Source organism: Panthera uncia, assembly GCF_023721935.1.
Source record: "Panthera uncia isolate 11264 chromosome C1 unlocalized genomic scaffold, Puncia_PCG_1.0 HiC_scaffold_4, whole genome shotgun sequence".
In the NCBI taxonomy this organism is placed as follows: Eukaryota; Metazoa; Chordata; class Mammalia; order Carnivora; family Felidae; genus Panthera; species Panthera uncia.
In genome coordinates, this window is record NW_026057585.1 from 75,914,773 (window position 1) to 75,941,247 (window position 26,475).

At 43.7% G+C, this 26,475-nt stretch overlaps 1 protein-coding gene across 1 annotated transcript; it reads left to right on the forward strand.

Moving 5' to 3' along the window:
- Positions 1-351: 351 nt before the first annotated feature.
- SF3A3 (splicing factor 3a subunit 3) lies at positions 352-24,942 on the forward strand. The gene is made up of 17 exons (XM_049617455.1): positions 352-595; positions 882-929; positions 3,408-3,460; positions 3,566-3,671; positions 6,146-6,218; positions 6,580-6,671; positions 8,352-8,434; positions 9,113-9,251; positions 9,752-9,820; positions 10,474-10,541; positions 10,702-10,809; positions 12,033-12,102; positions 14,274-14,438; positions 14,528-14,638; positions 15,823-15,913; positions 23,575-23,630; positions 24,628-24,942. Exons 1-17 carry the CDS (start codon positions 500-502, stop codon positions 24,703-24,705), a joined length of 1,506 nt encoding a protein of 501 aa, XP_049473412.1. The 5' UTR covers positions 352-499; the 3' UTR covers positions 24,706-24,942.
- The last annotated feature ends 1,533 nt before the right edge of the window (positions 24,943-26,475 follow it).

A 26,475-nucleotide genomic window follows, 5' to 3' on the forward strand; every position in this document is an offset into this window, starting at 1 on the left:
GTCCTCCACATGCGAATTTCTTTAAAAAAAAAAAAAAATTTACTGACAAGGACACTGAGGTCCATTGAAGGGAAAAACGTTGTCAGAGGTCACGATGAAAGCTAAAGACTCAAGTTCCGGTCTCCCAGCTCCCATCCACGTTCTTCAACTACTCAGTCCACCATGTCCCTGCCTGCCCTGCCCGCCTCGTAAAAGCCCAGAAAGCCGGCCTCTTAACCTCAGATTCCTGAATTTCTGGACGCCCTCTAGAGGCACCTGCAAACCGCTCGGCCTCGCTCCGCCACACCTCCGGCCAGCAGGGGGCACTGCGGCGATCTCGACAGCACGGACTGTGCTCTCCTTGTGAGGCTCCCTTTTCTTCGAGTCCCAGAGGCACTTCCGGCACCCGCGGAACTTTGGTGCAGCCGGACGCTCAGCGCGGGGCGCGGGCGCGCAAAGCGGCGGGAGTCGTTTCCGGCCGTGTCGGTGGTGTGAATCGAGGTGCAGCGGCGGAGGAAAAATGGAGACAATTCTAGAGCAGCAGCGGCGGTATCATGAGGAAAAGGAACGGCTCATGGACGTCATGGCCAAAGAGATGCTCACTAAGAAGTCCACGGTGAGTGGGGCCTGGGCAAGGGCTACGTCGAGGCTGGGCCCCGTTCCGGTGTTTAACCTCGGGGAGCTTTCTTTGGCCCTCAGACCCTTCCCGCTCCGGGCCTCCTGCTCCCTCCGGGGCTCCCTCTCCAAGCTCCGCCATGGTTACCGCCCCCGGAGGCGCCGCGCTCCCCGAGGCCTCGGCTGCAGCCGCTGGGACCTGGGCGGGTAAGCTCCGCCCTCCGGCGGCCTTTCCACCTTCAGAATTCCGACTAACGGCATCTGTGTCACCGTTTGCTTTTCTTCAGCTCCGGGACCAGATCAATTCCGACCACCGCACGCGGGCCATGCAAGATGTGAGTACTGCGTTGTCCGGTTCTCTTTGGGTCGGGATGAGCTGGAAAAGAGAGGGGAGGCGGGGTGCGGGGTCCCAACATGAACCTTGGAGGAAGGTAACCACCAGACTGACCGGTCGTGGGTTGTCTGCCTGGAGATGTCCTCGCGGCTGCCAAACCCGAGGATACTGAACTGCGCTTCCTCACTTCTGTGAATGGGGACCTTTTATTCATAGCATCCCTTGTCCCATGATGTGCAAAGGATAGTTAAGTCAGTGGCCCAGGCACAAAAGGTACTATCCCTTCTCCCCCAAAAAGAATGCTCAATGTTAGTGTTTTCCCCTCAAGGTATTGTTTTGAAGTATTTGAAGTGTTTTTCCCTACGAAATTGCATTTACTTCGTTCAGTTTTACTTTTAGAAAGTGGATCAAAATCAAAATGTTGATTAACTTAATGCAACTTAGTTGCTCCTTTAATGCTGAGTGATAGGTAAATGAAGGCTCATTATGCTGTGCTCTCTTCTCTTGCATGTATTTGAAATCTGTTTAGAAACAATTGAAAGACCTGGGGTGCCTGGGTGGCTCAGTAGGTTGAGCATCTGACTTCGGCTCAGATCATGATTTCACGGTTTGGTTCATGAGTTCACACCCTGCATAGGGCTCAGCACTGACAACGCAGAGCCCGCTTGGGATTCTCTCCTCTCCCCCTGCACCCCAACTTGTACTCTCTTGCTCTCTAAATGAATACATTTTTTTTTTATGGGGCGCCTGGGTAGCTCAGTCAGTTAAGCGTCCGACTTTGGCTCAGGTCATGATCTCACGGTCCGTGAGTTCTAGCCCCACGTCGGGCTCTGTGCTGACAGCTCAGAGCCTGGAGCCTGCTTCGGATTCTGTGTCTCCCTCTCTCTCTGCCCTCCCCTGCTTGTGTTCTGTCTCTCTCTCTCTCTCTCTCTCTCTCTCTCAAAAGTAAATTAAAAAAAAAAAAATTAAAAAATTTTAAATACTTAAAACATTTTTTTGTGTGTGAACATTTATTTATTTTTGAGAGACAGAGAGAGGCAGAGTATGAGCAGGGGAGCGGGGAGAGAGAGAGAGAGAGAGAGAGAGAGAGAGATACAGAACCTGAAGCAGGCTCCAGGCTCTGAGCTGTTAGCACAGAGCCCGATGGGGGCTCCAACTGTGAGACCATGACCTGAACTGCAGTCGGATGCTCAACCGACTGAGCCACCCAGGTGCCCCTAAATAAATACTTAAAAAAAAAAAAAAGATTGAAAGACCTAATCAGAGTTTCTCGGTGCAGGAAATGATTAGTATTATTAGCTCCTAGTTCCTTATCTAAATTCTCAAATCAAAAATACTGTGAAAATGGGGGCGCCTGGGTGGCTCAGTCAGTTTAAGTGTCCAAGTCTTGCTTTTGGTTCAGGCATTATCTCACAGTTCGTGGGGTCGAGCCCCTCGTAGGGCTCTGCGCTGATAGCATGGAGCCTGCTTGGTTTTCTCCCTGCCTCTCCCTCTCCCTTTGAAAATAAATAAACTTGGGGCGCCTGGGTGGCTCAGTCGGTTAAGCGGCCGACTTCGGCTCAGGTCATGATCTCGCAGTCAGTGAGTTCGAGCCCCGCGTCGGGCTCTGTGCTGACCGCTCAGAGCCTGGAGCCTGTTTCAGATTCTGTGTCTCCCTCTCTCTGACCCTCCCCCGTTCATGCTCTGTCTCTCTCTGTCTCAAAACTAAATAAAACGTTAAAAAAAAAGAAAATAAATAAACTTTACAAAAAATACTGTGAAAACAAAAGAGTTTCTATGTTTTTTGGGTGGGGATGGGGACAGTATTTTTTTTTGTTTTTTAATTACTTGGTGGCAAAATCTGACCTGAACAGATAAAAGGCTTTTTATGGCCTTTATCCCACTTAGTAAATAATGCATCATTTTCATTGCGGGATTACTAATATGTGTTCCAGATGCCAGTAGGGATGTTGCATAATATATAATCATTTTCCAACTTAAAATTTCCAAATTCTGAAGTGAAATCTGGTCCCAAAAGTTTTGAAGAGGGAACTGTGCTATCTTGAGTTTGAATCCAAAGTAAGCTGTGAGATTTTTATTTAGCCTGTGCACTCAGTCAAGCTTTGTCAAGTAGTGAAAGTCCTCTTGAGCTACCCTCAAGAGGTAGGGAACTTTTATTTTTGAGGGTGGGAACTGCTGTTTAGAGGGTGACTCTCTTATGTGATTCTCTGACTCTTCCAGGGAAAGTTAAGTATCAGTAGGATGTAAATATAGGAACACTCCACCCTTCAAAACGTGTCACTTAGGTAGTCTTCACCTTGACGTGTTTTAAAAACTAAGCAGGAACAGCGCTGTCAGTTAAGGGTACCAGAAAGCGCAGGAACTTTTAACACCACATCTCTCAAGGTTTCCCTGACCTTTGACTAGTGGGCCCTGTTGGTTGCTGAGCCCTATAGTTCCAGATTACTTTGTTCTGATGGGTTTTGTGTTTGCCTTTCAGAGGTATATGGAAGTCAGTGGGAACCTGCGGGATTTATACGATGATAAGGATGGGTAAGTGCTAGTCCCAGCTAGTCCAGAAGTTCATGCCTCTGAGGAGCCACGATTAAAGGACTGATTTTGTGTACTATGTTCTTTGGATTTTTCCTGAAATTGTAGGTTACGGAAGGAGGAACTCAATGCCATTTCAGGACCCAATGAATTTGCCGAATTTTATAACAGACTTAAGCAAATAAAAGAATTCCATCGTAAACACCCAAACGAGGTATGGTACTTAGAAAGTATTTTTTCCAAACCTGCCCGAAAAGCACACTAAAGGAAAGGTGTAAAGAGAATAGCGATGTGCCATTTAGATGTCCCTTCAAAAAAGAACCTGCCATTTAGCTGCAAGCAGATATTTAGCTGACATCCTACAACTCCAGTGCTTTCAGTCTCCCCCTCATCTTTAGACCAAAGCCATACTCTTCCTGGATAGCCCCAGCCAGTGACTGAGCACAGTGAGGGTACTGTGGCCTGGCTATTTCCATCCACTGAGAAACTCTTGCTCTTTGCTCCACAGCTCCCCATTGGGAGGTTAAAGACTTTGTCCTGTCTAAATCACGGTGTAGGCTCTCCCTGCCCAATCATGCTTTGTTTTGTTTTGTTTAAGAACGGGGGGTGGGGGGGCAGTGCCTGGGTGGCTCAGTCAGTTAAGTTGTTTGTTCCCTTGATGGAAATAAAGAAGAAAGAGGTAACCCATATGCAGTAGAAAATGGGTTTTCGTATATGTAGCTTTTCAGGTGATAGTGTATATAGGTCGGAGTGTTCTGTGAGTAGTAGAAGTTAGGTGACTGGGGCTTAGGCAAGAGATAAAAGCTTGTGATTTAGATCTGAGAATTATCTTAGATATGATGGTTGAAGCCATGAATCATAGAGTTCTGAGAAAGAGATGCAGTGTGAAGGTAGAGGCCAAGCTTTTCCACGTGCCTTGAGGGCATACCGATGACAATAAGGTACCTAAATGAACCGTATCCTGGGAACACTTCTATCACAGAGGTCAAACAATAGCTCTAGGTAGTGTGTCTTACTGAAAAGCTAAGCAAAAGACTTTCAGAAAGGAGGCCACTGGCATCACTTGTTGTTGACCGGTAAGTGCCAGGATTGCTGCTTCATCGAAGTAGTGGGAATGGAAATCTGGTCACAGGGGCCAAAAGTGGATCACGGAGAAGCAGAAGTATGGATTGGGGAACAAGCATTTAAAAGACTGACAGAAAAAAAGAGGAGAGACAGGAGGGTCATAAGGAAGACGTGCATGTTTTAAAGGAGCAGGTAGAGCAAGGAGAAGACCGAAAGTACCAGAAAGAAGACATTGAAGTTCAGGGGTAGGAGATGAAGGTGCTTTCTCACACCAACATACGTCTTCCCACCCTTTTGAGGTGTAGGACGTAAAGTGTTTTGCCATCCAAGAGACAAGACACGAGTACCATTCTGATGTATTAACCTTATTCCAGCCCTGGTAGAAAGATGATAAGGAATACATAGTTTCAAAAAATGTCGGAAGGATGCCCAAGATACACTAAGTGGAGGGAGAAAAGGTCCAATTATGTGAAAAACAAACCTTGTACACGCCTGTGTGTGCTTGTACAAATGTGTATATTTAAATATATGGAACAGGGATTTCCAAATTTTGGTGGATATATTTGAATCCTCTGGGGATCTTGAAAAAGTGTTGCTACCTTCCCCACCCTTCTGATTTAATTGGTGTCAGGGGCATCAAGATTTTTTAAACCACTCCCCAGGTGATCCTAAATGTTCAGCAAAGTTTGGAAACCTATAAAAAGGCCTCTTGGGAGGGACTCCCCAGTGGCTCAGTCGGTTGGACGGCAGACTTCAGCTCAAGTCGTGATCTCACGGTTTGTGAGCTCGAGCCCCAAGTCAGACTCTGTGCTGACTGCTCAGAGCCTGGAGCCTGCTTTGGATCCTGTGTCTCCCTTTCTTCTCTTTTCCCCTCCCCCGTTCGTGCTCTATCTCTCTCTTAAAAATGAATAAACAGTAAAAAAGAAAAAGGTCTCTTGGGGTTCCTGGGGGGCTCAGTGGGTTAAGCATCCAGCTTTTGATATCTGCTAAGGTCATGATCTCACGGTTCATGAGTTCGTGCCCTATGTCAGACTCCACACTAACAGTGTGCAGCCTGCTTGGGATTCTCTGTCTTTCTCTCTGCCCCTCCCTCCCTCACTCGCTGTCTTTCAAAATAAATAAACGTTTAAAAAAAAAAAAAAGGAAACATCTCTTAATAGTGCTTACCTATTTTCAGCAGAATTAAAGGGGGATTTGGGGTTTTCATTTTTTTTTTTTTAATGTTTATTTTTCAAAGAGAGAGAGACAGAGAATAAGCGGGGGAGGGGCACACAGAGAGATAACAGAATTTGAAACAGGCTCCAGGCTCTGAGCTTTCAGCACAGAGCCCAACACGGAGCTCGAACTCAAACTGTGGGATCATGACCTGCATCGAAGTTGGACACTTAATCAACTGAGCCACCCAGGCACCCCTTCATTTTGATTTTTTGTGAGCAAGTGTTACTTTAGCAGTTTTTAGTCAAACAAAAGACAAAGCAAGGTAATTGGAGAATAGTAGTAGACACATAATGAAAACTCAAGTCTAAAGTGTCAGAAGTCCAACTTTCTGTACAGCCCATTTCTGTGACGTTGCAATTTTTTTGTTGAAAAATCCACGTGAATTTTTCTCTTTTCTCCCCTCAGATCTGTGTGCCAATGTCAGTGGAATTTGAAGAGCTTCTGAAGGCTCGAGAGAATCCAAGTGAAGAGGCACAAAGTAAGTAGGATTTACCCTTTCCCTCTAGCACTAACAAAAGTGCAGGTTAATGACAGAGCTCAGATTTTCACCCAAAGCCCCAGAGAAATTTATAGCCAGGTTCTCTTGCTGGTTTTCTCTTTGCTGGTTTCTGAGCTGTACTAGCATCCTGAATTGGCCTTGGAGAAAATACTGATTTTGTGCTACCCTAGCTCAGATTCGCTGACCTGGAAAATTGAAGTTTGTTCACTTCATGAGTATAGGGAGGACATTTGGGTGAAGGGCTGTGTCATGAAACAAAGAACTAGCAGTCCGTGTGAAAAGCCAGGTCCAAGAAAGTGGTCTTTAATGTCTGAATCACTGATATCTTTGATGCTTTCAGATTTGGTGGAGTTCACAGATGAAGAGGGATATGGTCGTTACCTTGACCTCCATGACTGTTACCTCAAATACATTAACCTGAAGGCCTCAGAGGTAGGACCTGGGGGGTTACGGGGAGAGTGGTTCTGATTCTAGGGGGGAGTCAGGACATCAGGCTGGGGCTCCTGGACAGAAAGCAATTAGATTATCTGCCTTGTGTTTTGTAACCATTAAATCTTAAAGAGGTGATGTGCTTTCTTGGAATGAAATAGTATTCAAAATGAAAAGTTTCTATAGTGAAAACAACGAGCATTTTATTTTATTTTTATTTATTTTTATTTAAGTACGCCCTACACTCAACTTGGGGCTTGAACTCATGACCCTGAAATAAGAGACGTGTGCTCTACCAACTGAGCCAGTCAGGCGCCCCAAGCATAGTATTTTATTAATGAATTTTATTGCTTAATATAAGCATGTTTTGCTTTTGTAAATATAAAAAAAAAAACTTTTTGAGGGAGCACGCATGCATGCGTTTGTGAGTTGGGGAGGGAGAGAGAGAGAGACACTTAGGCAGGCTTCACACCCAGCATGAGATCATGATTGTGAAGTCATGACCTGAGCCGAAACCAAGAGTCAGACGCTTAACTGACTGAGCCACCCAGGCACCCTTAAAAAATATTTTTTAAAAAAACTGAAACAGGGGTGCCTGGGTGGCTCAGTCAGTTAAGCGTCTGACTCTTGATTTCCACTCAGGTCACGATCTCAGGGTCGTGAGATCAAGCTCCACATTGGGCGCCATGCTGAGTGTGGAGCCTGCTTGGGATTCTCTCTCTCCCTCTCGCTCTTGCCCTCTCCTCTTTACACAGACTCTCTCTAAAATAAACATTAAAAAAAAAAACCCTCAAACACATACTGAGCTCCTGTGTTAGATGCACATGGTACTAGGTATATGAAAAATATAAAAACATAATCTGTGCCAGTAAAGGGTTACTTAGTGTCTTTTATCACAAGAGTTGAGACTGAATGTGACAATCTCAGAAAGTTCACAAGGAAGCATATGATTAAGTTCCTCATGGGGTTGTGAGGAAATGTCCCAAAAGTTCAGGGACTGTACTTTAAGCTCCGTGAGGGCAGGTCCTGTACCTATCTTGTTCTCATTTGTATCCATGTATTTGGTCCAAAGATGCTTAATAAGTGACTGTATGAATGCACAAATGTCACCTTCAGGACCTTAGTTTAGGCTGTAGTGGGTGTCAGTTTTCAAGTGCCTCACATATAGTTAGTGTTTGACAAATGTTTCTTTTTTTTTTTTTTTTTTTTAATTTTTTTTTTCAACGTTTTTTATTTATTTTTGGGACAGAGAGAGACAGAGCATGAATGGGGGAGGGGCAGAGAGAGAGGGAGACACAGAATCGGAAACAGGCTCCAGGCTCCGAGCCATCAGCCCAGAGCCTGACGCGGGGCTCGAACTCACGGACCGCGAGATCGTGACCTGGCTGAAGTCGGACGCTTAACCGACTGCGCCACCCAGGCGCCCCGACAAATGTTTCTTTAGTTTACTGTTTGTTGATTTGATCTTTATTTTGCAGAGTTCATTTCGTGTCTGGTAGTCTACTCAGTGCTGTGGAATTAACAGCCCACTAGTGCAGGAATTAAATGATGGGGAGGAAAAAGACAAAGATGAGCCGGGCCTTGTTACTTTGTTAGCACTCAGTTTTGATCTTCATTTATTGGAGACTATAGCATAACTTGGTGCAGATACCTAACTGAATCTCTTGTCATTTCTCCTTTCAGAAGCTGGATTATATCACATATCTGTCCATCTTTGACCAATTATTTGACATTCCTAAAGAAAGGAAGAATGCCGAATATAAAAGGTGGGCTTTGCCAGCTGCTAGGCTCTACTGGGTTTGATTAGGAGGTTATTTCATGTAAAGATTGGATGGCAGAGTTTTGCATTTTATTGCCTGGAACAAGGACACAAACGACTTCCAGGTTTATTGGAGGATATGGATTTTGAATGACATAGTTTTTTAAGCATTTGTCATACTCTGGCTCTAGAAAAAGATGCATTTGTTGGCACATCTGGGATCTTATGCCCATGCTGTTCTTAAATTTGTTTCATTGTGGAAGGAAGTATCATTCAGGGATCTGGGTCTTTGGAGTTTAATAAGAAAAAGATGAGAATTTCTCATTGTGACTGAAGTGAGGTGCCTGGTTCTGATGTATAGATGGAAAATTTTGTTTGTGGTTTTATGCCCCGGGTTAGTGGTCTGTACTCCTTCCTCTCTTGTTCTTTTCTTTTTACCTGAAATCTTTTGTGTGAGTTAAGATTTTAGTGTTTGAAATTATATCATGAGAATGAAATGAGGTCAGAAAAGTCAGAATCAAGATTATAGGAAAAAAGTCAATTGCAAGCCCCTTCTAAAATTTAGTATTATTGTTTTTAAAAACTGGTGTTACTAGAATTATGATTGTATTTTACAGGACATAAAAAATCTATGCAAAACATAAAAACTCTCACTGCTTTCTCTGTATTGCTTGTTCCTCTGTAGATACCTGGAGATGCTGCTTGAATACCTTCAAGATTACACAGATAGAGTGAAGCCCCTGCAAGATCAGAATGAACTTTTTGGAAAGATTCAGAACGAGTTTGAGAAGAAGTGGGAGAATGGTACCTTTCCTGGATGGCCGGTGAGCTTCAGTGGGGTTGGGAGAGGACAAGCGCAGGCATTGAATTAATTATTATACTTTAATATTGAGCCTCTATCTTAGGGCATTAGATACCGATCCCTCAGGATCAGTTGTAACTATGAGGTGTCCTTTGCCAGTTATGTCAGGTTTTCTTTCCATGCATACTTTGGGAATGAGATTTGTCAGGGCCTCCTTGCCATTGGCTGAGCTCAGGATTTTCACCAACTATGTCATTACTGCTGGGTGGCTCCTGTTGCCCAGAAACTGAAAAGATTATATGCTAGAAGTCTGTACCATGTATTTTCACTCCTGATGATAAACTTGAGTTTTCCTGAACTCTCAGGGAGAGAATGACCATCTTTCTTTGACTCTGCTCTTATGGGAATTTGATTCTTAGTCACACATGTGTACAAGGAGGGGACCATCCACCACCTGGTAATTTAGATAGGTGTCTCCCTTGCCTTCATTCTAAACGTGGATCTTCCTGTTCTTCTTGCTAGAAAGAGACCAGCAGTGCCCTGACCCATGCTGGAGCCCATCTTGACCTGTCTGCATTCTCCTCCTGGGAAGTATGTTTTCTTTTTATTTTTTTTTAAGTTTGTTTATTTATTTGGAGAGAGAGCATGCACAAATGGGGGAGGGGCAGAGAGAATGAGATAATCCCAAGCAGGCTCTGCACCATCATCACAGAGCCCAGTGTGGGGCTCACACTCCCAACTGCAAGATCATGACCTGAGCCAAGATCAAGAGTCAGACACTTAACCAGTTGTGCCACCCAGGCGCCCCTGTTTTCTTTAGCAACTGTACTGGTCTCTCCTGTTCACTCCTCAGAAGAGCCACTCAGTCGTCTTCTCTAATGCCATGAACCTATTATGATAAGACACCAGTTCCTGGAACCAGGCATCTACGAAGAATGTGGAAAGATAACGATAGAAAGAAAAAAATTAAACCAACGACTTTGAAAAGTGTAAAATAAAATAATTCTAACTATATTAAACTATAGCGGAGGTAATCACTACCAATATGATTACGTATGAACTTGACCACAGAGTCAGTCCTTTGGAGAATTTGAACTTACTGCTAGGTTTTGGCCATGGAATGTGTGGTTTTGCCACAGCTTCAAGAACACCCGCACACGAGCCTGCAAACACCTAAGTTTGAGCCTTTTGTCGTTTCTCAGAATCATTTATATAAAATTGTAACTTGTCTCTTTTTTATGTAGGAGTTGGCCTCCCTGGGTCTGGACAGATTGAAATCTGCACTCTTAGCTTTAGGCTTGAAGTGCGGTGGGTAAGAAACTGCTTTTTCTATCAGAACTGTCTCATTTTACTGTGTGTTTGCACAATAACTGGCTCTGATTCCATTCTTTCCTGTCACCGCGCACTGCAGAAATATGCAGGCCTATATGAGAAAAGAACTCTGAAATCTTTTGCCCCTCCCGTCTCCTTAGGACCCTAGAAGAGCGAGCCCAGAGGCTCTTCAGCACCAAAGGAAAGTCCCTGGAGTCACTCGACACCTCCCTGTTTGCCAAAAACCCCAAGTCAAAAGGCACCAAGCGGTAAGTAGCTGGTGTGGCACCTCGGTGGATAGTTTTAAAATTTTCCCATGCAGAATTTTTACCACAGCAGCCTGTTTTATCGCCATTATTGATTCAGAGAGGTCTAGTTTGCCCTTTTTTCCCTGCAAACGGCAGTGCTATCGTTATAAACCAAGGACAGTCTGTACTCCACTGATTGAGAGTAGGTGAAACCGTTCTAGGTACTTTTTGTCACCTCAGGAGGAGATGGAGGCTGAATAGGGTCGGGAAATACTCTTCTAAGTTTATTTTGGCTCTTGACAATTAAATCTTTTTCTTTGAACTGAAGTATAGTTGACCCTATGTTACATTAGTCTGAGATGTGCAACCTAGTGATATGACAGCCCTCTGCTTTTTTTTAAATTTTTTTTTTTTAATGTTTCTTTATTTTTGAGAGAGAGAGAGAGAGCATAAGCAGGGGGAGACACACAAGAGAGAGAGGGAGACACAGAATCCGAAGCAGGCTCCAGGCTCTGAGCCATCAGCACAGAGCCCAACGTGTGGCTTGAACCCACAAACTGTGAGGTCATGACCTGAGCTGAAGTCCGACGCTTAACCAACTGAGCCACTCAGGCGCCCCTGACAGCTCTCTGCTCTATGCCATGCTTCCCACAAGCGTACCTACTGTCTGTCACGTTACAACGCTGTTGCGATGCCACTGACTATATTCCTTATGCTGTACCTTATGCTGTACCTTATGCTGTACCATTCCTGTAGTTGAATCTATTCTCGAGCCACATGCTTGTACAGGGTATTTTTTAAATAATGAGTTTTTCGTAATGCTTACAACAACTCTGAAAAGTAGTTATCCCGATTTTTTGCAGATAAGGACTCAAAAGTAATGGAATGTGCCCACTATCTCACAGTTACTAAGTAGCAGGGTCAGGATTTGGGCCCAAGTCTGCCAATCCCAGAGCTTGCCTCCTACACCACATTTCTTTTGTAGATTATGATGATGGAAATTTAAATGTCTCCATGTGTTTTTCACCTTCTAGAATGAGGTCAAAGAGGAAGCTTCTGAGCATTCCAAGAACCTTAATACTTCTGTCAGCAAGTCCTAAGTTGAATAGAACATTTGCTTTCACAGCATGACATTTGTCACATGCTTGTAGTTTTTAATGCACCCTTGGAATATTCCCAGATACAGGGGATAAGGCATTGGGCAAAAGAACTCTTGAGTGATATGGCTTGTTTCTTGTTTCCAGCGACACTGAGAGGAACAAAGACATTGCCTTCCTAGAAGCCCAGATCTACGAATATGTAGAGATTCTTGGGGTAAGTAATGGACTCTGCTGAGAGCTATAAGATACAAGATATAGGAGTCAGAAATGTGAATCCTTAGTTGTTTTTTTTAGGATCGAAAGAGAAAAGGGTAGATGTTAAACTACTTCAGCAGAAAATAGGGTTCTCTCAGGGTACTTGGGCCTTTACTGAAGTCCCCTCTGTTCTTAAGTGCCTTTTGTTAAGTGCTATTTCCAAGGCCAAGCAGAGAGAAGAGACTCCCCTCTCAGTATAGTATCCAGAATGTTGCAGGTTCTTTGCCTGCATTCCAGAATATACCTAGAAGATGACCCAGGAAACAGAAGGCAAGTAGGAGAAAAATCTATTTATAGCAGTTTAGGTATGATTTTACTATGAAAAGGCGTTACTTACATATTTAGAAGATTATAAGGAATTTGCTAGGGTTAGAATGTTAGTGGTACAAAGCTGGCTGTGAACTGTGTCTTGAATATTCTTTCAAGAAAGGGCTGAAGGGTGAGTTGGAGTAGAAAAAGCCCTAATCAAACCCAGAATGCTTTCCTCAGAAAGGAGGAGAAGGGAAATGACTCTTTCAGAGAAGAGAAGATAGACGAAAGGGCAGCACTCATCCAGAGAAGGTCAGGATCTCTGGGAGTCCTGCAGAAGACCAGCCTTTTGGATAGTGTCTGCTTTGTATAATTTTCAGCTGCTCTCAGAGCATTTCCCTATACAGATGCTCAGATCGCCTTTTGAACAGGTGGCTCTGACTCAGTAGCTTGTTTATATGTCTTTGTTGCCATGGATGTTTTCATTATGCTCTTGTTTGAGGACCTTGCATGTAATAGCTATAAAACTAGAGTCACCTGTTGGTTCTCAGCCGCTTTCAGTAAAAGGGTGGCTAGGTCTTGGAACCTGGGACACTGCTATTCCCCGCAGTGAACTTGGGCTGTGCTAGTATGGTCAGCAGTCTGGGTTGCCAGTCCTCCGAAGATGATTGGGAGGCTAATTTGTACCCATGACATAAGGTGTACACACGACTTTCACTTTCTCCCTCCTTTGAGAGCACTTTGGTTTCCCTGCCGGCAGATGGCACCACTCTCTAGACTTCCAGTCAGAATGGTTTTCAGAAGTTGCTCTGCTCTCGGTATGTAGTGGTATGATTTTTACTGTTATCTCAGCATTTATCGATACTTGTTGGTTTCCAGACATTGTACTCAATCCGTGGGTACAATAGTGAATATGACATGGCTTCTTGACCTTGAAAAGCCCACTTTGTGCTTGGGGGAGACAAGTAACTGCAGCGTGATGTGATGTGTGCTGCAACACACTGAGACTGCATTTTCTGATTAGAAAGAAGGAGAAAAAATGTTCTAGGAAGAGGAAACAGTAAGGATGAAGGTAAAATATCACAAAGAGGAGCTAGATGTTAAGAAATAATGAGAAAATCAGTGTGCGTGGAGTGTGCCTTATAAGGGAGGGAGTGGTCAGGGAATAATTTGGAGAGTTATGTTGGAAATTTGGACTTTGTTCTTTAAACAGTAAGAAGCCAGTAAAAGTTTTTTTTAAGCAGAGTGTACCATTAGGTTCTTTTTTTAACGTTTGTTTATTTTTGAGAGAGGGGGAGTGTGAACAGGGGAGGGGCAGGGAGAAAGGGGATCAGAGGATCCGAAGCAGGCTTCATGCTGACAGCAGAGTCTGACAGGGGCTCGAACTCACAAACGGTGAGATCATGACCTGAACTGAAGTCCAACGCTTAACCGACTGAGCCCCCAGGCACCCCGGGTGTTTTTGGTTTTGGTTTTGTTTTTTAAGCACATAAATCTGGGAACAAATGGAATTTGGACTGGAATGAGGAGAGAGGGCAAGTTAGAATGTTGTCATCTTGACGAGGAAGGAGAAGAAAAGACTGGGTAAGGTAATATTTTTAGATATAGAAAAGACTTCTTTTTCTGTTCTGTGATCATCTGTGGCCGCATTGAGTAGCTGAGGCAAGTGACATAAGACCTTTGACTTTTTCCTTCAGGATCAGGAGAGCCTATTGATAAAGAGTTCTGATCTGAAGGCAGGACTTGCCCGTTATTGTACGAGCAAGAAAACCGTATCCTTGGATGTGAGGGATCAACAAGGTTGTAGAAAATTAGGAAATTGCCCTTCTTGTTCTGCACTACTTTTTCTCACTTCCCTCTTCATTTCTGGACCTGACTTAGGAACAGCGACATCTTACTCATGAAAATGTGCAGCGCAAGCAGGCAAGGACAGGAGAAGAGCGAGAAGAAGAAGAGGAAGAGCAGATCAGTGAGAGTGAAAGTGAGGATGAAGAGAATGAGATCATTTACAACCCTAAAAACCTGCCCCTGGGCTGGGATGGCAAAGTAAGTTCCAGCACTACCCCCTTCCTGTTGCCCATTCGAAGCAGACGCAGACACTAGTCTAATACTGATTCTTATCTGGTCTCTTTCAGCCCATTCCCTACTGGTTGTATAAGCTTCACGGTCTAAACATCAACTATAACTGCGAGATATGTGGAAATTACACCTACCGAGGTCCCAAGGCCTTCCAGCGACACTTTGCTGTAAGGAATTCAGAGCCGTTTCTCCTGGAAATTGAAGTATGGAATATGCAACTTTCAAAGAGGATAGGAACAGCCCGAGAGAAGCATTAGCATCCAGAGCTTAAGGGAAGCAAGAAGGAGTGGATCTAAAGTCAAGCGTGTGGCATTTGACCTTTGGCACCACACTAGCCTAGCATTACACCTCAGATGGTTTCTGGAGGCATTCTGCCACTCTGCTCTTTGAACCTCATTTCCGTTTTCCCTTGCTGTTTCTTATACTTCTCTCCTCGTATCTTTCTGCCAGCACCTTAGGCCATCTTCTGACTCTTTGGTCATTTCTCTACCCACTGCTAGTATACAAAACCAGAGAAAGGACTGACCGCCTCCTTTTTTGTGTCTTAAATGGGCTTTTGCGTCTTTGAAAAATAAGAACTAAGAGGATAACATTTATCAAGCAAGTTTTGAGACAAGGCGTTATCTGCATGGTACTCCAGTGAGTGGATTCACCCTTGTTTTGTTTCTGTCTTTGGTTTCTAGTACTTGGAAGGAAATCTTATAAATGGAAAAGATTTGCTAGGCCAAGGTTAGAGAATTCGTATGAACTCCTTTCTCCCTCCCTCAGACATCCATACTAATTGATCCTGGGTCTTTTCTGTTGAGCCCGAGTAGTCTCTGAGTCTTTCTCAATATTACCTTCAATGCGTTGGAATTGACACCCAGGATAAAGCCCGTGCCATTTGCCGTCCCCGAGCCCAAATTGTCATCGTCTCTCCCTGTTCTCCTTCACATCCTTGCTTACTCCTGGTAAGCAGCCTTCTTTGCTTACAAAGGTGACGCTGACCCGCCATCAGTAACGCTTACTCATGCTGGTGGTGGGAGTGCGTGGGAGATGACTGGTTAATTAGAGTTGTGCTGTTCTCTGTGGTCTTGACACAGGTTTTATCTGGACTACTATTGGATCTGGATCTAGAATGTCGGTTTTATATATCAACCCCGTGGGGAAAACAATGCAATGCTGCTTTGAAATAACTTCCTCTTCTCAGTCATAGGCAGCTGTTTACAAACGCAAACTGCAGAAGGAGTGCTGCCATTACGTGGAGTCTTTTACATGGGGTCACGTTAGGGCTTCTGAATAGAATGGAGTTTGTATTCTGTGTTCATTTATTCCCATTTCACATTGTCCTTCCACTTCTCTCTTCTCCCAGGAGTGGCGTCACGCTCATGGCATGAGGTGTCTGGGCATCCCAAACACTGCCCACTTTGCTAACGTGACACAGATTGAAGATGCTGTCTCCTGTGAGTATGCTTTATTGACTGTTCCCTAGGCCATACCAAGTGGCCACCCCTCCACTTCCCTGCCCCAGTACCTGGTGTGTCCAGGTCTAAGGTTAACAGCTTGTGGACATGGAGAAGTTCCTACAGTGACACAATAGCTACATTTTTGACTGTGGCCTTTGAACTCCTCTGTATGTAATATGAGTGAATGGGTATGTATCTTTTTCTGAATTCGTTTTAATGTGTTGAAAACTACAGATGTGAAAGACAAATAGAAATGGTCCCAGCGTATTCCTGAGGTGACGGGGCAGATACACAGAAAAGTGGTAGCAAAATACCTTTTGCAGAAAGAACGTAGTAAAGTGCATGTCAGGAGATGTGCTGTTAACCTTAGTCATGCTCCCTGCTTTGCCTGGCAGTGGTATCTTTTCCTGCCATTAGCATCACTCACAAAGGAAGGGGTACTCCCCCTCCACTCTGAAAGTTCTGGTAGTCCCCCTCAGGATCACGTCACACCACTCAGCTGCTTGGCCAGCTGACTCCTTTGGCCGCATACCTGGAGTTGTTCACATCCACTGCAGAGACACATTAGAAATGACCTTCTAGAGGTACCTGGGTGACTCAGTCAGTTAAGCATCCATTCGACTTTCGTTCAGGTCATGATCTCACAGTTTGGGAATTCAGGCCCCACGTTGGGCTCTCTGCTGTTAAAGCAGAGCCCACTTCAGATCGTCTGTTCCCCTCTCTCTCTGCCCCCTCCTCGCTCATGCCCGCATGCATGCTTACTCGCTGTCTCTCTCAAAAATAAACATGAAAAAAAAAAAAAAAATAGAAATGACCTTCTAAAGAGTTCCCTGAACAGTGGTGACTGCACTTACCCCCAGTGAGCATTGAAGGACAAATATAATTGTCAAAAACGTATTTTGTACACCTGAAACTAATAGAACGTTGTATATCAATTATACAATTATATTTCAGTAGTACAAAAAAACCCCAAAAACCCTCCCTGATCCTGCCTAGCCTGTAGATTCTGGGGACTTTTTCATTTAGTGTTTTATGTGCAGTCAGCTTTGGGGACTTCTCACTGTCTCGTTTTTCCTTATTCGTTTACAAGTCAGGATCATACAGTCTCTCCAGAATTATGAAGTGCCTCATTAGTAGATCATCACATTAGCTTCTAATTTGCTTTTCATTTTTGCCCTTTACTTTGTTGGAATGAAATTAAAATAGTAACAGAATCTCATAGAATTATAACTGCATTTTGAATGCAGTCTCATTTTTAGATGTATTTTTTGGCTGTGCACCACTAATAAATACATCACAGTTAATTTTTTGTGTATTTTTTTTAATGTTTATTTTTGAGAGAGAGAGCGAGCATAAGTGGGGGAGGATGGGATGGAGGGGGAAGAGGTGGCTCCATGCTGACGGCAGAGAACCTGATGCAGGGCTCAAACTCACGAACCACGAGTTCATGACCTGAGCCGAAGTCGGACACTTAACTGACTGAGCCCCCCAGGGTGCCCCTGTGTATTTTATGTCCCTTAATTTGCCTGAGTTAATCTATTATTTCTGATACCTTGAGATTGACATTGACATTATTTAAGCTTAGGTTCATACGAACTGCTAAAACAAAAGTGAGACTTTTATTTTGTTCCATGTTTGTTTGTGTCACAGATAGTATGTATCCTAAGCAATCTCTTCAAGTCTTATGTTAAATAGAAGTAGGTGAGGGGTGCCTGGGTAGCTCAGTCAGTTAAGCATCTCGACTAGGTTCAGGTCATGATCTCATGGGGTTCATGAGTTCGAGCCCCGCATCGGGCTCTGTGCTGACCTCTTGAGGAGCCTGGAACCTGCTTCAGATTCTGTCTCCCTCTCTCTCTGCCCCTCCCCCGCTCATGCTGTGTCTCTGAAAAGTAAATAAACATTTTTAAAAAATTAATAGGTAAACATTTTTAAAAATTTTTTTTAAAAAGGTGATAAGCCATTCTTACCTGCTGGCTGTTGTGTTTTTTTGTAAGTTTTTATTTATTTTGAGAGTAAGAAAGCACGAGAGGGAAGGGGCAGAAAGAGAAGGGAGGGAGAATCCCAAACTGGCTCCACACTGTCAGCGTGGAGCCTGACCCAGGGAGCCCTCCTGAACCGTGAGATCATGATGTGAGCCCAAGTCGGATGCTCACTCAACCGACTGAGCCACCTAGGCGCCCATAACTGGTTGCTGTTTTTAAAGGAAATGATGCTGCACATCCACAGTGATTTTTAAGATTGGCTCATGGTTTTATTACCACATTCCGCAAAAGAAAGATGACAACATTTTCCCCACTTTTTCTTTTATGGGCATTGGATTAAACCACATTCCTGGATTATTTCATACTGGTGGTGGATATTCTTGTAATACACTTATTTATCCTGTTAGGATTCTGTTTAGAAGTTTTGTATTTACGTTCAGTAAAAGATGTGCTTCTTGTTTTCCTTTGAATCACTTGTCAGATTCAGGGATCAAAACTGTATTCGTAACAAAAAGTGGGTGGGATTACACACTACATTCTCTTGTCATTTGAAACTTTATACTTAAATAGAGGTTACTTCTTCATACAAAGGGACAGCCAGAGAAGATTCTTCAGTTAATAACCTGTACAACTCCTTGATTTATTATGACAGAGTGGAAACCAAGTGCTTTATTTCTCTTCTGTTTTATTTTTTCCTGCCAATACTTTTTGGTAATGTTACATATATTTTTTATTGTTTTAAGTCTTTAGACAAGAATTTTCTTCTCTTTGTTTCTTTATTCTTTCTAAAACAGGCATTTAGAACTCGATGTCATTCTTTTAGGAATCCATTAAGAATATCCATTAATGATACGTTTGCTTGTTTTTATTTTTTAAAGTTGTAATTTCTGATCAGAGTATTTTTAAGTGTATATGATTGAGTACCTTTTAACTCCCTTTTATTTATTCCTGTATTTCCTGGCCCATGCAGTAAGATAGAGAATTTCTGCCATTAGAATGTATTGTATTTTTGTGTTCAAGTGTGTAGTCTGATTTGTTAAAGATTTCTATAGACCCAAGAAGTGCTTCTCTCCATCTGTAGGCTGTTTAATCTTGCAATGTTCAGGTCCTTAAATTTCATAATTGTATTTATTTCACATTCTGATAGGGATATGTTGACATTCTCAGTTATAATTAAATTTGTCTCCTGCATTTATACCGATTTTGTATGTATTTTATGTTGTTTGAGCCACATAAACTCAAATTGTATTGTAACTTTACTGATTACTTCTCTTTTTTTTTTTTTTTTTTTGGAAATTCCCTTTATCTGATGGCTTCTTTGTTCTTTTGTGATGGACTTAGACCGTTTCCCAATTATCAGAATTTTGGCAGCAAATGTGGGCCATTTTTACCCTAGTCACCAATACTCATCATTGTATAGGCATAGGAATATTAAGTCTTTTATGCTTCATTGTATTAATTGATCTGTTTGTACTTAGGTCCTTTGCTGGAAAGGTTACCTTGTTTTTTTGTTAGATTTCTCATTTACATGGATTAAATAGTAGACTTATATCTATTTCTTTTGGATAGATATTCTTCTAATATTTCTAACTTCCAGGTTTCAACTAAGTTTATTTCTATTATTAATTTTTATTAGCTATTATTAGCATATATTATGTGGTTGAATTATAGGAGTGATCATATCTTGATGACCTGAAACACTGAAAATGTTATACTTATATCTTACTCTGTGATTCAGTCAGTAGAATATATTCTGTGTTCTTAATCGTACCCTGTTTATCAATGTTTTTTCCACCTCATTTATAAAAAGTAGCTTTTCTGCTTTCAGATTCATGTCCTCTCTTGTCATGATCTTTTACCCTAGAACTTGGTTGACGGATTCCGTCAGGTTCTTTACATTTTGATACGTTCTGTTTCAAGGGTAACGTTGGTTCAGAACCACATTCCTAGTGTAGTTTTGTGTGGTGGTTAAGAATGCAGACTCTGGAAGGCAGCCTGTAAGTGTTCAAATCGTGGCTCCGCCACTTGCTAGCTTGTGGGACACTGGGCAGGTTACCTCTCTCAGTGCCTCAGTTTCCTTATCTATAAAACGTGGCTGGTAGTAGTAGGTCTACTTGACAGAGTCGTCTTGAAGGTTGAGCCAGATACGCAGGTACGGTGCTTACAACCATGGCTGATGGCTGTGCCGAGCCTACCCAGTGAGGAAGCACAAACCGCCCCCGCCCCCATCATCTCCACTTGCGGGGGCTCCTCTGCAGGTCCCACCAGAGGGGTCCAGTCACCTCCGTCTTTTCACTCAGGGTTTGATTTTGCTATTGCTAACTACCGTTTATCAAGTGCTTGCTGTATGCTGGGTAAATGGGAGATGTTTTACACTCCCTAATCTGTAGAACAACCGGTGAAGTAGTAGGTCAGCCGCATTTTCAGACGAGGAAAGTTAAGTAACTTTTTCAAGGCCCCGTAGTTTATAAGTGGAAAAAAAGCCAGGGATCAAACCCCCTTTCCACACTGCCAAAACTGCCTCCTTCCAGTCACCTTCAAGTGGGGTTTTTTTTTTTAAAGAGTTGATCATTGGGGCGCCTGGCTGGCTTAGTCGGAAGAGTATGTGACTCTTGATCTCAGGGTCATGAGTTCGAGCTCCATTTTGGGTGTAAAGATCACTTAAAAAAATAAAATTTTTTAGAAATTAAGAATTGATCATTAAGTTGATTCCAGAAAGAAATGCCATGAATTCTCTCCGTGGCCATACTAGATTTTCAGAAAAATTTATTTTTTTCTAGAATATGGTTGGGAGGTTCATGATGCTTCCGTTGCCCGAATTATTTTCAGAATTTATCTCTTTATTCAAATGTCTGCTTATTCAATTTCTCTCATACACGTTTTTATTACTGGCACTTCTTTGATTTGTTGTATCATTTCCATCCATCATGACTTCCCTTGATATTTTTAGGTTCTGTGTATGACATGAATAGTGTTATCTCTGTCCCAATATCACTGTCTTTTCACTTTTTCCCCCACCCTCTGTTGATCATTCATAGATTTATTACAAATTTATCATCACTTCTCCCCTTCTCCTTTTTCCCCCAGGCATTTGTTCCTTCTTTTGAGTATCCCAGGTTAACTCTCTGGCTTCCTTTCAGACTGGCAGGAACAGATCAATGACTGGGTACATACTGGCTCCCACAAGATCGTGACAGGCTTTATCTCTGGTGTCTCACTAGTAGTAAGCAATTATTGAATTGAGGTTAATTCTATTATTGTGTAGGGTTTCTGCAGTTTTTCTTCATTTCCTGCTGGCAGTTTTATTAAACCTGGGTTATCCTTTTTTTTTAAGATTCTGAAGTAGACATTTCAGGAATTTTTGGTTATAAGGAAGAGAGCCTATAAAAGTGAACTCCATGCCCCCCACCCTGAATATGCCTTTCTCTGTACATACACCTTCTCCTTTTTCTTGTATTTTTTAACCCGAGTTCATATGAGGGCAACTGTAGCCCTTGCTCCGATGCCCTCCTTCAGCCTGCCATCGCCCAGCTTGGTCGGCATCTAATTGTCCCCATTTCTAGTACGGAGAGAGACAATAGATGGATGCAGCCGGGTCTTGTGCCATCTGTAGTCCAGTCAGCTGGGTCTCTGGTAGTTAGCAAAAGTGGTTACTTGTTAGATACACCAAGAAGATGTGTTCCCTAATAAGGTGGTGGTCAGGGAAGTAACCGTTGGCATAGCTTTTACACTGGATCCACTTGCTGATCTTTGTTTTAGATCATTCTGTTGACATTTTTATTCTGGAGTTTTTAGCCAGGAGAGAGGGATTCAGCACCGTCATTTAAATTACAGTTATTTTTAGGGTGCCTGGGTGGCTCAGTCAGTTAAGCATCCGACTTCGGCTCAGGTCATGACCTCACAGTTCGTGGGTTTAAGCCCCGCGTCGGGCTCTTTGCTGACAGCTCGGAGCCCGGAGCCTGTTTCAGATTCTGTGTCTCCCTCTCTCCTCTGCCCCTCCCCTGCTCATGCTCTGTCTCTGTCTCAAAAATAAGTAAACATTAAAAAAAAATTTTTTTTTAAATAAATTACAGTTATTTTTGTTTTTTAAGTTGAAGAAAAAAACGGCCAAGAAAGAGCCCTGTGAAATTGCCCCCAGAGGTCTCCATTATTTAGGTGGGTGGTCACCACTGACCAGTATTCACTGGATATAACTCTACCTGAGAAACTAACAGCATCAGGTTCAGTTATCATGTTGTTTATGGTAATAGCATAAGAAATTTAAAAGCTGTAATGACCTCTGTGGACATTGCCTATGAGAGCAGTTGCTTTGCTAGATCATGATATTCTGTCTCTGGCTTTTTATTGAGTGGGCTATGTCCTCAAAAACAGGAAATTGAATTTGTTCACCTATTAGCGAATCCATACTGGTTCCCAAAGGTGACCTCATTCTTTTCTAATTGTTTTTAGATGCCTCTGAAGAGTAATATCCCCCTTACTGCTCCATAGTTTCCTACATCCATTTTTCTTTTCTTTCTCGAAAAAAAAAAAATCATGACAGCCGAGAGAAAAATCACCATAGCATTTCTAATCTCCAATATTTCACTGTCTTCTGGGTTGGATTCCTGAATGGCCTGGAATAGAACCTGACAAGACCCTGCCCTGGGTCCTTGTAGTACATGATAAATTTTCTGTTCATTTATGATATGCTTATTATCTGAGCCTGAAGACTCAGTTAATTTAAAGCAACTAGCAAGGAGGGAAAAGATGATGAGGTCGGTATCTGTATACCAGGCACAGAGCTAAGCACTTTCTCCTTTGTTGTCTGTCTCATTCCCCATATAAGGCTTCAATTTGTTCTATGTGGTATTTCTTTTAATCTTGTCAACTTTAGAGTAGCTCTGCTTGGGAGATGTGAAAGCATACAGGTATCAGATAGTTGTGCCTTTTCTGCCCCCTCGGTAATATTTTGTCCTCTCCCTCAGTGGACCTGTCCTAGCTGTCTCATGTAGACCTCTGTTCTGAGAAGGCACCTTCTGGCAACAATCTTAACAGAGTTACAGCTCTCTCTTCTGGGTTAGTACCTGTCCTGCTGTGTGTACACGCGTGCTTGCTCCCTCAGAAGCTGTGATAGTTTCTGGAAATGTTTGCTGCTGTTGATCTTCTTTAAGATAACTTGTTCTTGAACTGTCAGAATTCTTATTTTCATATCTCCAGTGTTTGTTGAGCCATCTTATCATTCAGATTCTTTGGCCATGATATTTCACCTTTTTTTCCTCCTCTGAAGCTTCTCGGATCTACAAACCAGCCTTTAAATGACATACTTGACCATGCCTGGTGTTCCCTTTCTCTTCTATAATGAACTTTAAGACCATAAGGTCACTTTCTCCGATGATTCTCATAGGTTGTACCACATTAACTTCTTCTTTGGAGGGTGTATCAGTTCTCTATTGTAAGAGGGCTATGGTTTTGTTTGATCCAACTTGTCTTTTACAGCAAAGCAAAGATCATGGTAAGTTTTGCCACGGAGGAGCTTTCGTCTGTGGGTGGTCCAGAACTGAAATTCTAGTCCGGGGAAGGCAAAAAGTCTCATCCAGGGGAATCTTAATGGGGACAGGAATTTTGTAGCATCATGATGTTGTCTGCCTGATGGATATTCAGGCCACTCTTGATTGCTGTTCATTTTTCATCCTGCAGTGTGGGCCAAGCTGAAACTGCAGAAGGCATCAGAGAGATGGCAGCCTGACACTGAGGTGGGTGCTAACGTGGCATTGGGGATAGCATCAGGTGACAGCTCCCTCACCCTGTGGAAGGGAGGCGAAAGGTGGTCCCCGGTTCACCGTAGTAGCGACTATTGGCCCGAAGTGCCAATATCTGTAAATTGGCTCTTCATATGTAAACCTAATTTATTTGTGATATTAAGTGTGTGTCCCAAGGCGGGTTGTATTCTGCTTCTGAAATTTTGAAGCGGCAAGCACGAGCACCCAATGTCTTGCCCTGCTGTGAAGATTCATAAGCTAAGAAGTTGTGAACCCGTATCGTAAGTTAGGTCTCCTTCGAGGAAAGCATCTAATGAGAGATGACCCTCTCTCGTGCTTGCGGGGTGAGGAGGCACCCTTGTTGGTCTCGAGATAGTCCTCCCACAGAGCACAGTTCAGGGATGAGGAATGATGCGTGTGTGAAGTGAGGTAGCTGTTCCCTTTCTCTGAGGTCACTGGTTTCCAATATTCCTTTTTTTTTTTTTTTTTGGTAGCAGCAAAGCCATCTTCAGACTGTAACGTAGAATTCCAATACATAAGATAAAATAAAGGAGAACTGCACTGGAAATGAGGAAGCTCAGCCTTCTTGGCCTCCCTTTCAGCACCCCACCCCCCCACCGCCCAGTGGCCTCTTGGGCAGACACTGAGGGTTCTTGGGGATCCTTTGCGAATTGTTGTCTTAGGTCACCCTTTCTCAACCAGGGTTCATCATCTTAGACACACAGGGTGATTTGAATGAACTGTTTTCTCAGGTATCCCTGGGAACTGCTACCATTCTAGTCACCTAGGATGTGTTAGTTTATGACACACAATGGAAGCCTTAGGACAGTCGGGTTCAATGACCTTGCAGATCCCCAGAACCCCAGGTGAGAAAGGCCGTCTCAGCTGAATGCCATGAAATCAAGCCAGGGTGAGAGGTCAGGTGCCCAGAGGCTAGTTCCAAGCATTTCTCCCAGGAGGTATGGCTAACAGTGTGCCCCTGTCCTTTCAGGAAGAATATGAAGACTCCAGTGGGAATGTTGTGAATAAGAAGACATATGAGGATCTGAAGAGACAAGGACTGCTCTAGTGTTCAGGGACGTATCTCGGCTTTCAGGCTTGTCCAGGCTTACCTGAAATCTGCCTTTTCTATTTCTCCCAACCAAATGCTCCTAAAGACTCTGCTACTTAGTCTTAAGGTCTAGTGTGCATCTTGGGGGGAAAAAAAAGCAAGGCATGCTGGCAGATTGCAGGGTTAAGATGTGTTTTATCTTTGTTTTATATTAAAAGATTCTGTCAGAAAATAAACCCAGCCCTTCCGAATGTGTCTTGTTCTAAAGCCCAGGATTATGGACTAACCTAACTAATCCTTTTGTTCTTAATACTTCCCTACCTCTTTCTCATCAACTTAAGCAGCAACTGAGGTTTGATGAGCACTGGTTAATGTTACATTTATTATGTTAGGTAGGTCTAACCTAACTTCTTCCCCACTCCCTTTTGCTGCCATTTCCCCAAATGCACATTACCGCAGGATAAGCCCTGCCCTTGGTTGAGTCAGCCATTTATGCACATACTACGGAAAGGTGGCGAAGATGAGCCAGGGCCTCTCCTCAGGACAAGGTTGCGGAACCACGGTTTGCCTTTTGTATTTGCATAAAGGAAGGAGTTGGGCTGTTGTGGAATGGGCCTGCAGCCCTGCCCCGTCCCTAAGCCTCAGCAGCCTGGCACACAGTGGGTCTAAGACAAGCTGGGACTTCACCCGCTTGCCAGCTCACAGCAAGTCTTTGGTGATCCTCCTTCTGCAAGATCCCTACTTGACTAAGAGGTGGCTAATATTCTTGTGGACTCCAGCCCCAGGTAGCCAAGATTTGGGTGGCATTTGGCAGCTGCCCTCGGATCCGAACCTGGTTTCCCAAATGGAAAGAACTAGGAGAGCCGAGGAGGCGATGATCTGCCCACAGGCACAGTTGTTTGAAGGCCAGAGCCAGCTGCAGAACAGGATTTCTCCAGAGAGCTCCTTTGGCCCTCAGCACTCAGACCTTCAGTTTGTCTGTCTGTAATGTATCTGCTTGTAAAAATCCCAACTCCAGAACTGGCCCTTCCTGTCACACTCCTCTGTTGCCCTCGTCCTCTCCATGGCAATAGGGTTTCACCGCCCCTGCCCCTGAGACCTGACCTGTTGCTCTGGGTTGGTGTTGTCCTTCCTGGTTCAACTGTCTCTTCAGGCAAGTCCTCACGCGTTCCTTTGTTCGTTCCTTTGTTGCTTAGAACCCGAGCCAGACAGCCTCTCCAGGGCTCGAGCTGCTGAAGCAGAATGCATGGTAATTAAACCTAATCGAGCAACTAGAAACCTCGAATACTGAAAACCGGCCCAAAGTGCAAGCAGACATTGCCGTTTGGGAAGGGAGTTAAACAAAACCTTGGCACTGGGAAACAGGTGGGACCGTCCCTCCAGCCTTCCCGCTGGAGCGACAGCAGCACTGGGGCTCCCAGGGGATATACCTGCTGCATTTCAACTGTCACATCCCTCAGAACCTCCTCTTTAGGAATGGGTACCTGGATTCCAGGGTCAGTACAACCTGTATTTTACCGTGTGGGGGGGAGGTGGGGCCAGGTCCTGGGGAGTCCTGCTATCACCTTTGCCTAGGTGACTGCGGTCCTTATGCAAATTGCACCAGAGAGGCCTTGGCGGAAATGTGCCGCTTCCCTGTCACGGCAGCAAAGGATTCTTTTCTTCTTTCATCCAAACATATTTTTAGCGCCTTCTGTGTCCCAGCTAGGTTTACAAACCTTGAGAATTAGGTGAAGGTGAGACCATGAACGGGAGCAGAACCAGAGGTACGGAGACCCAATAACAACC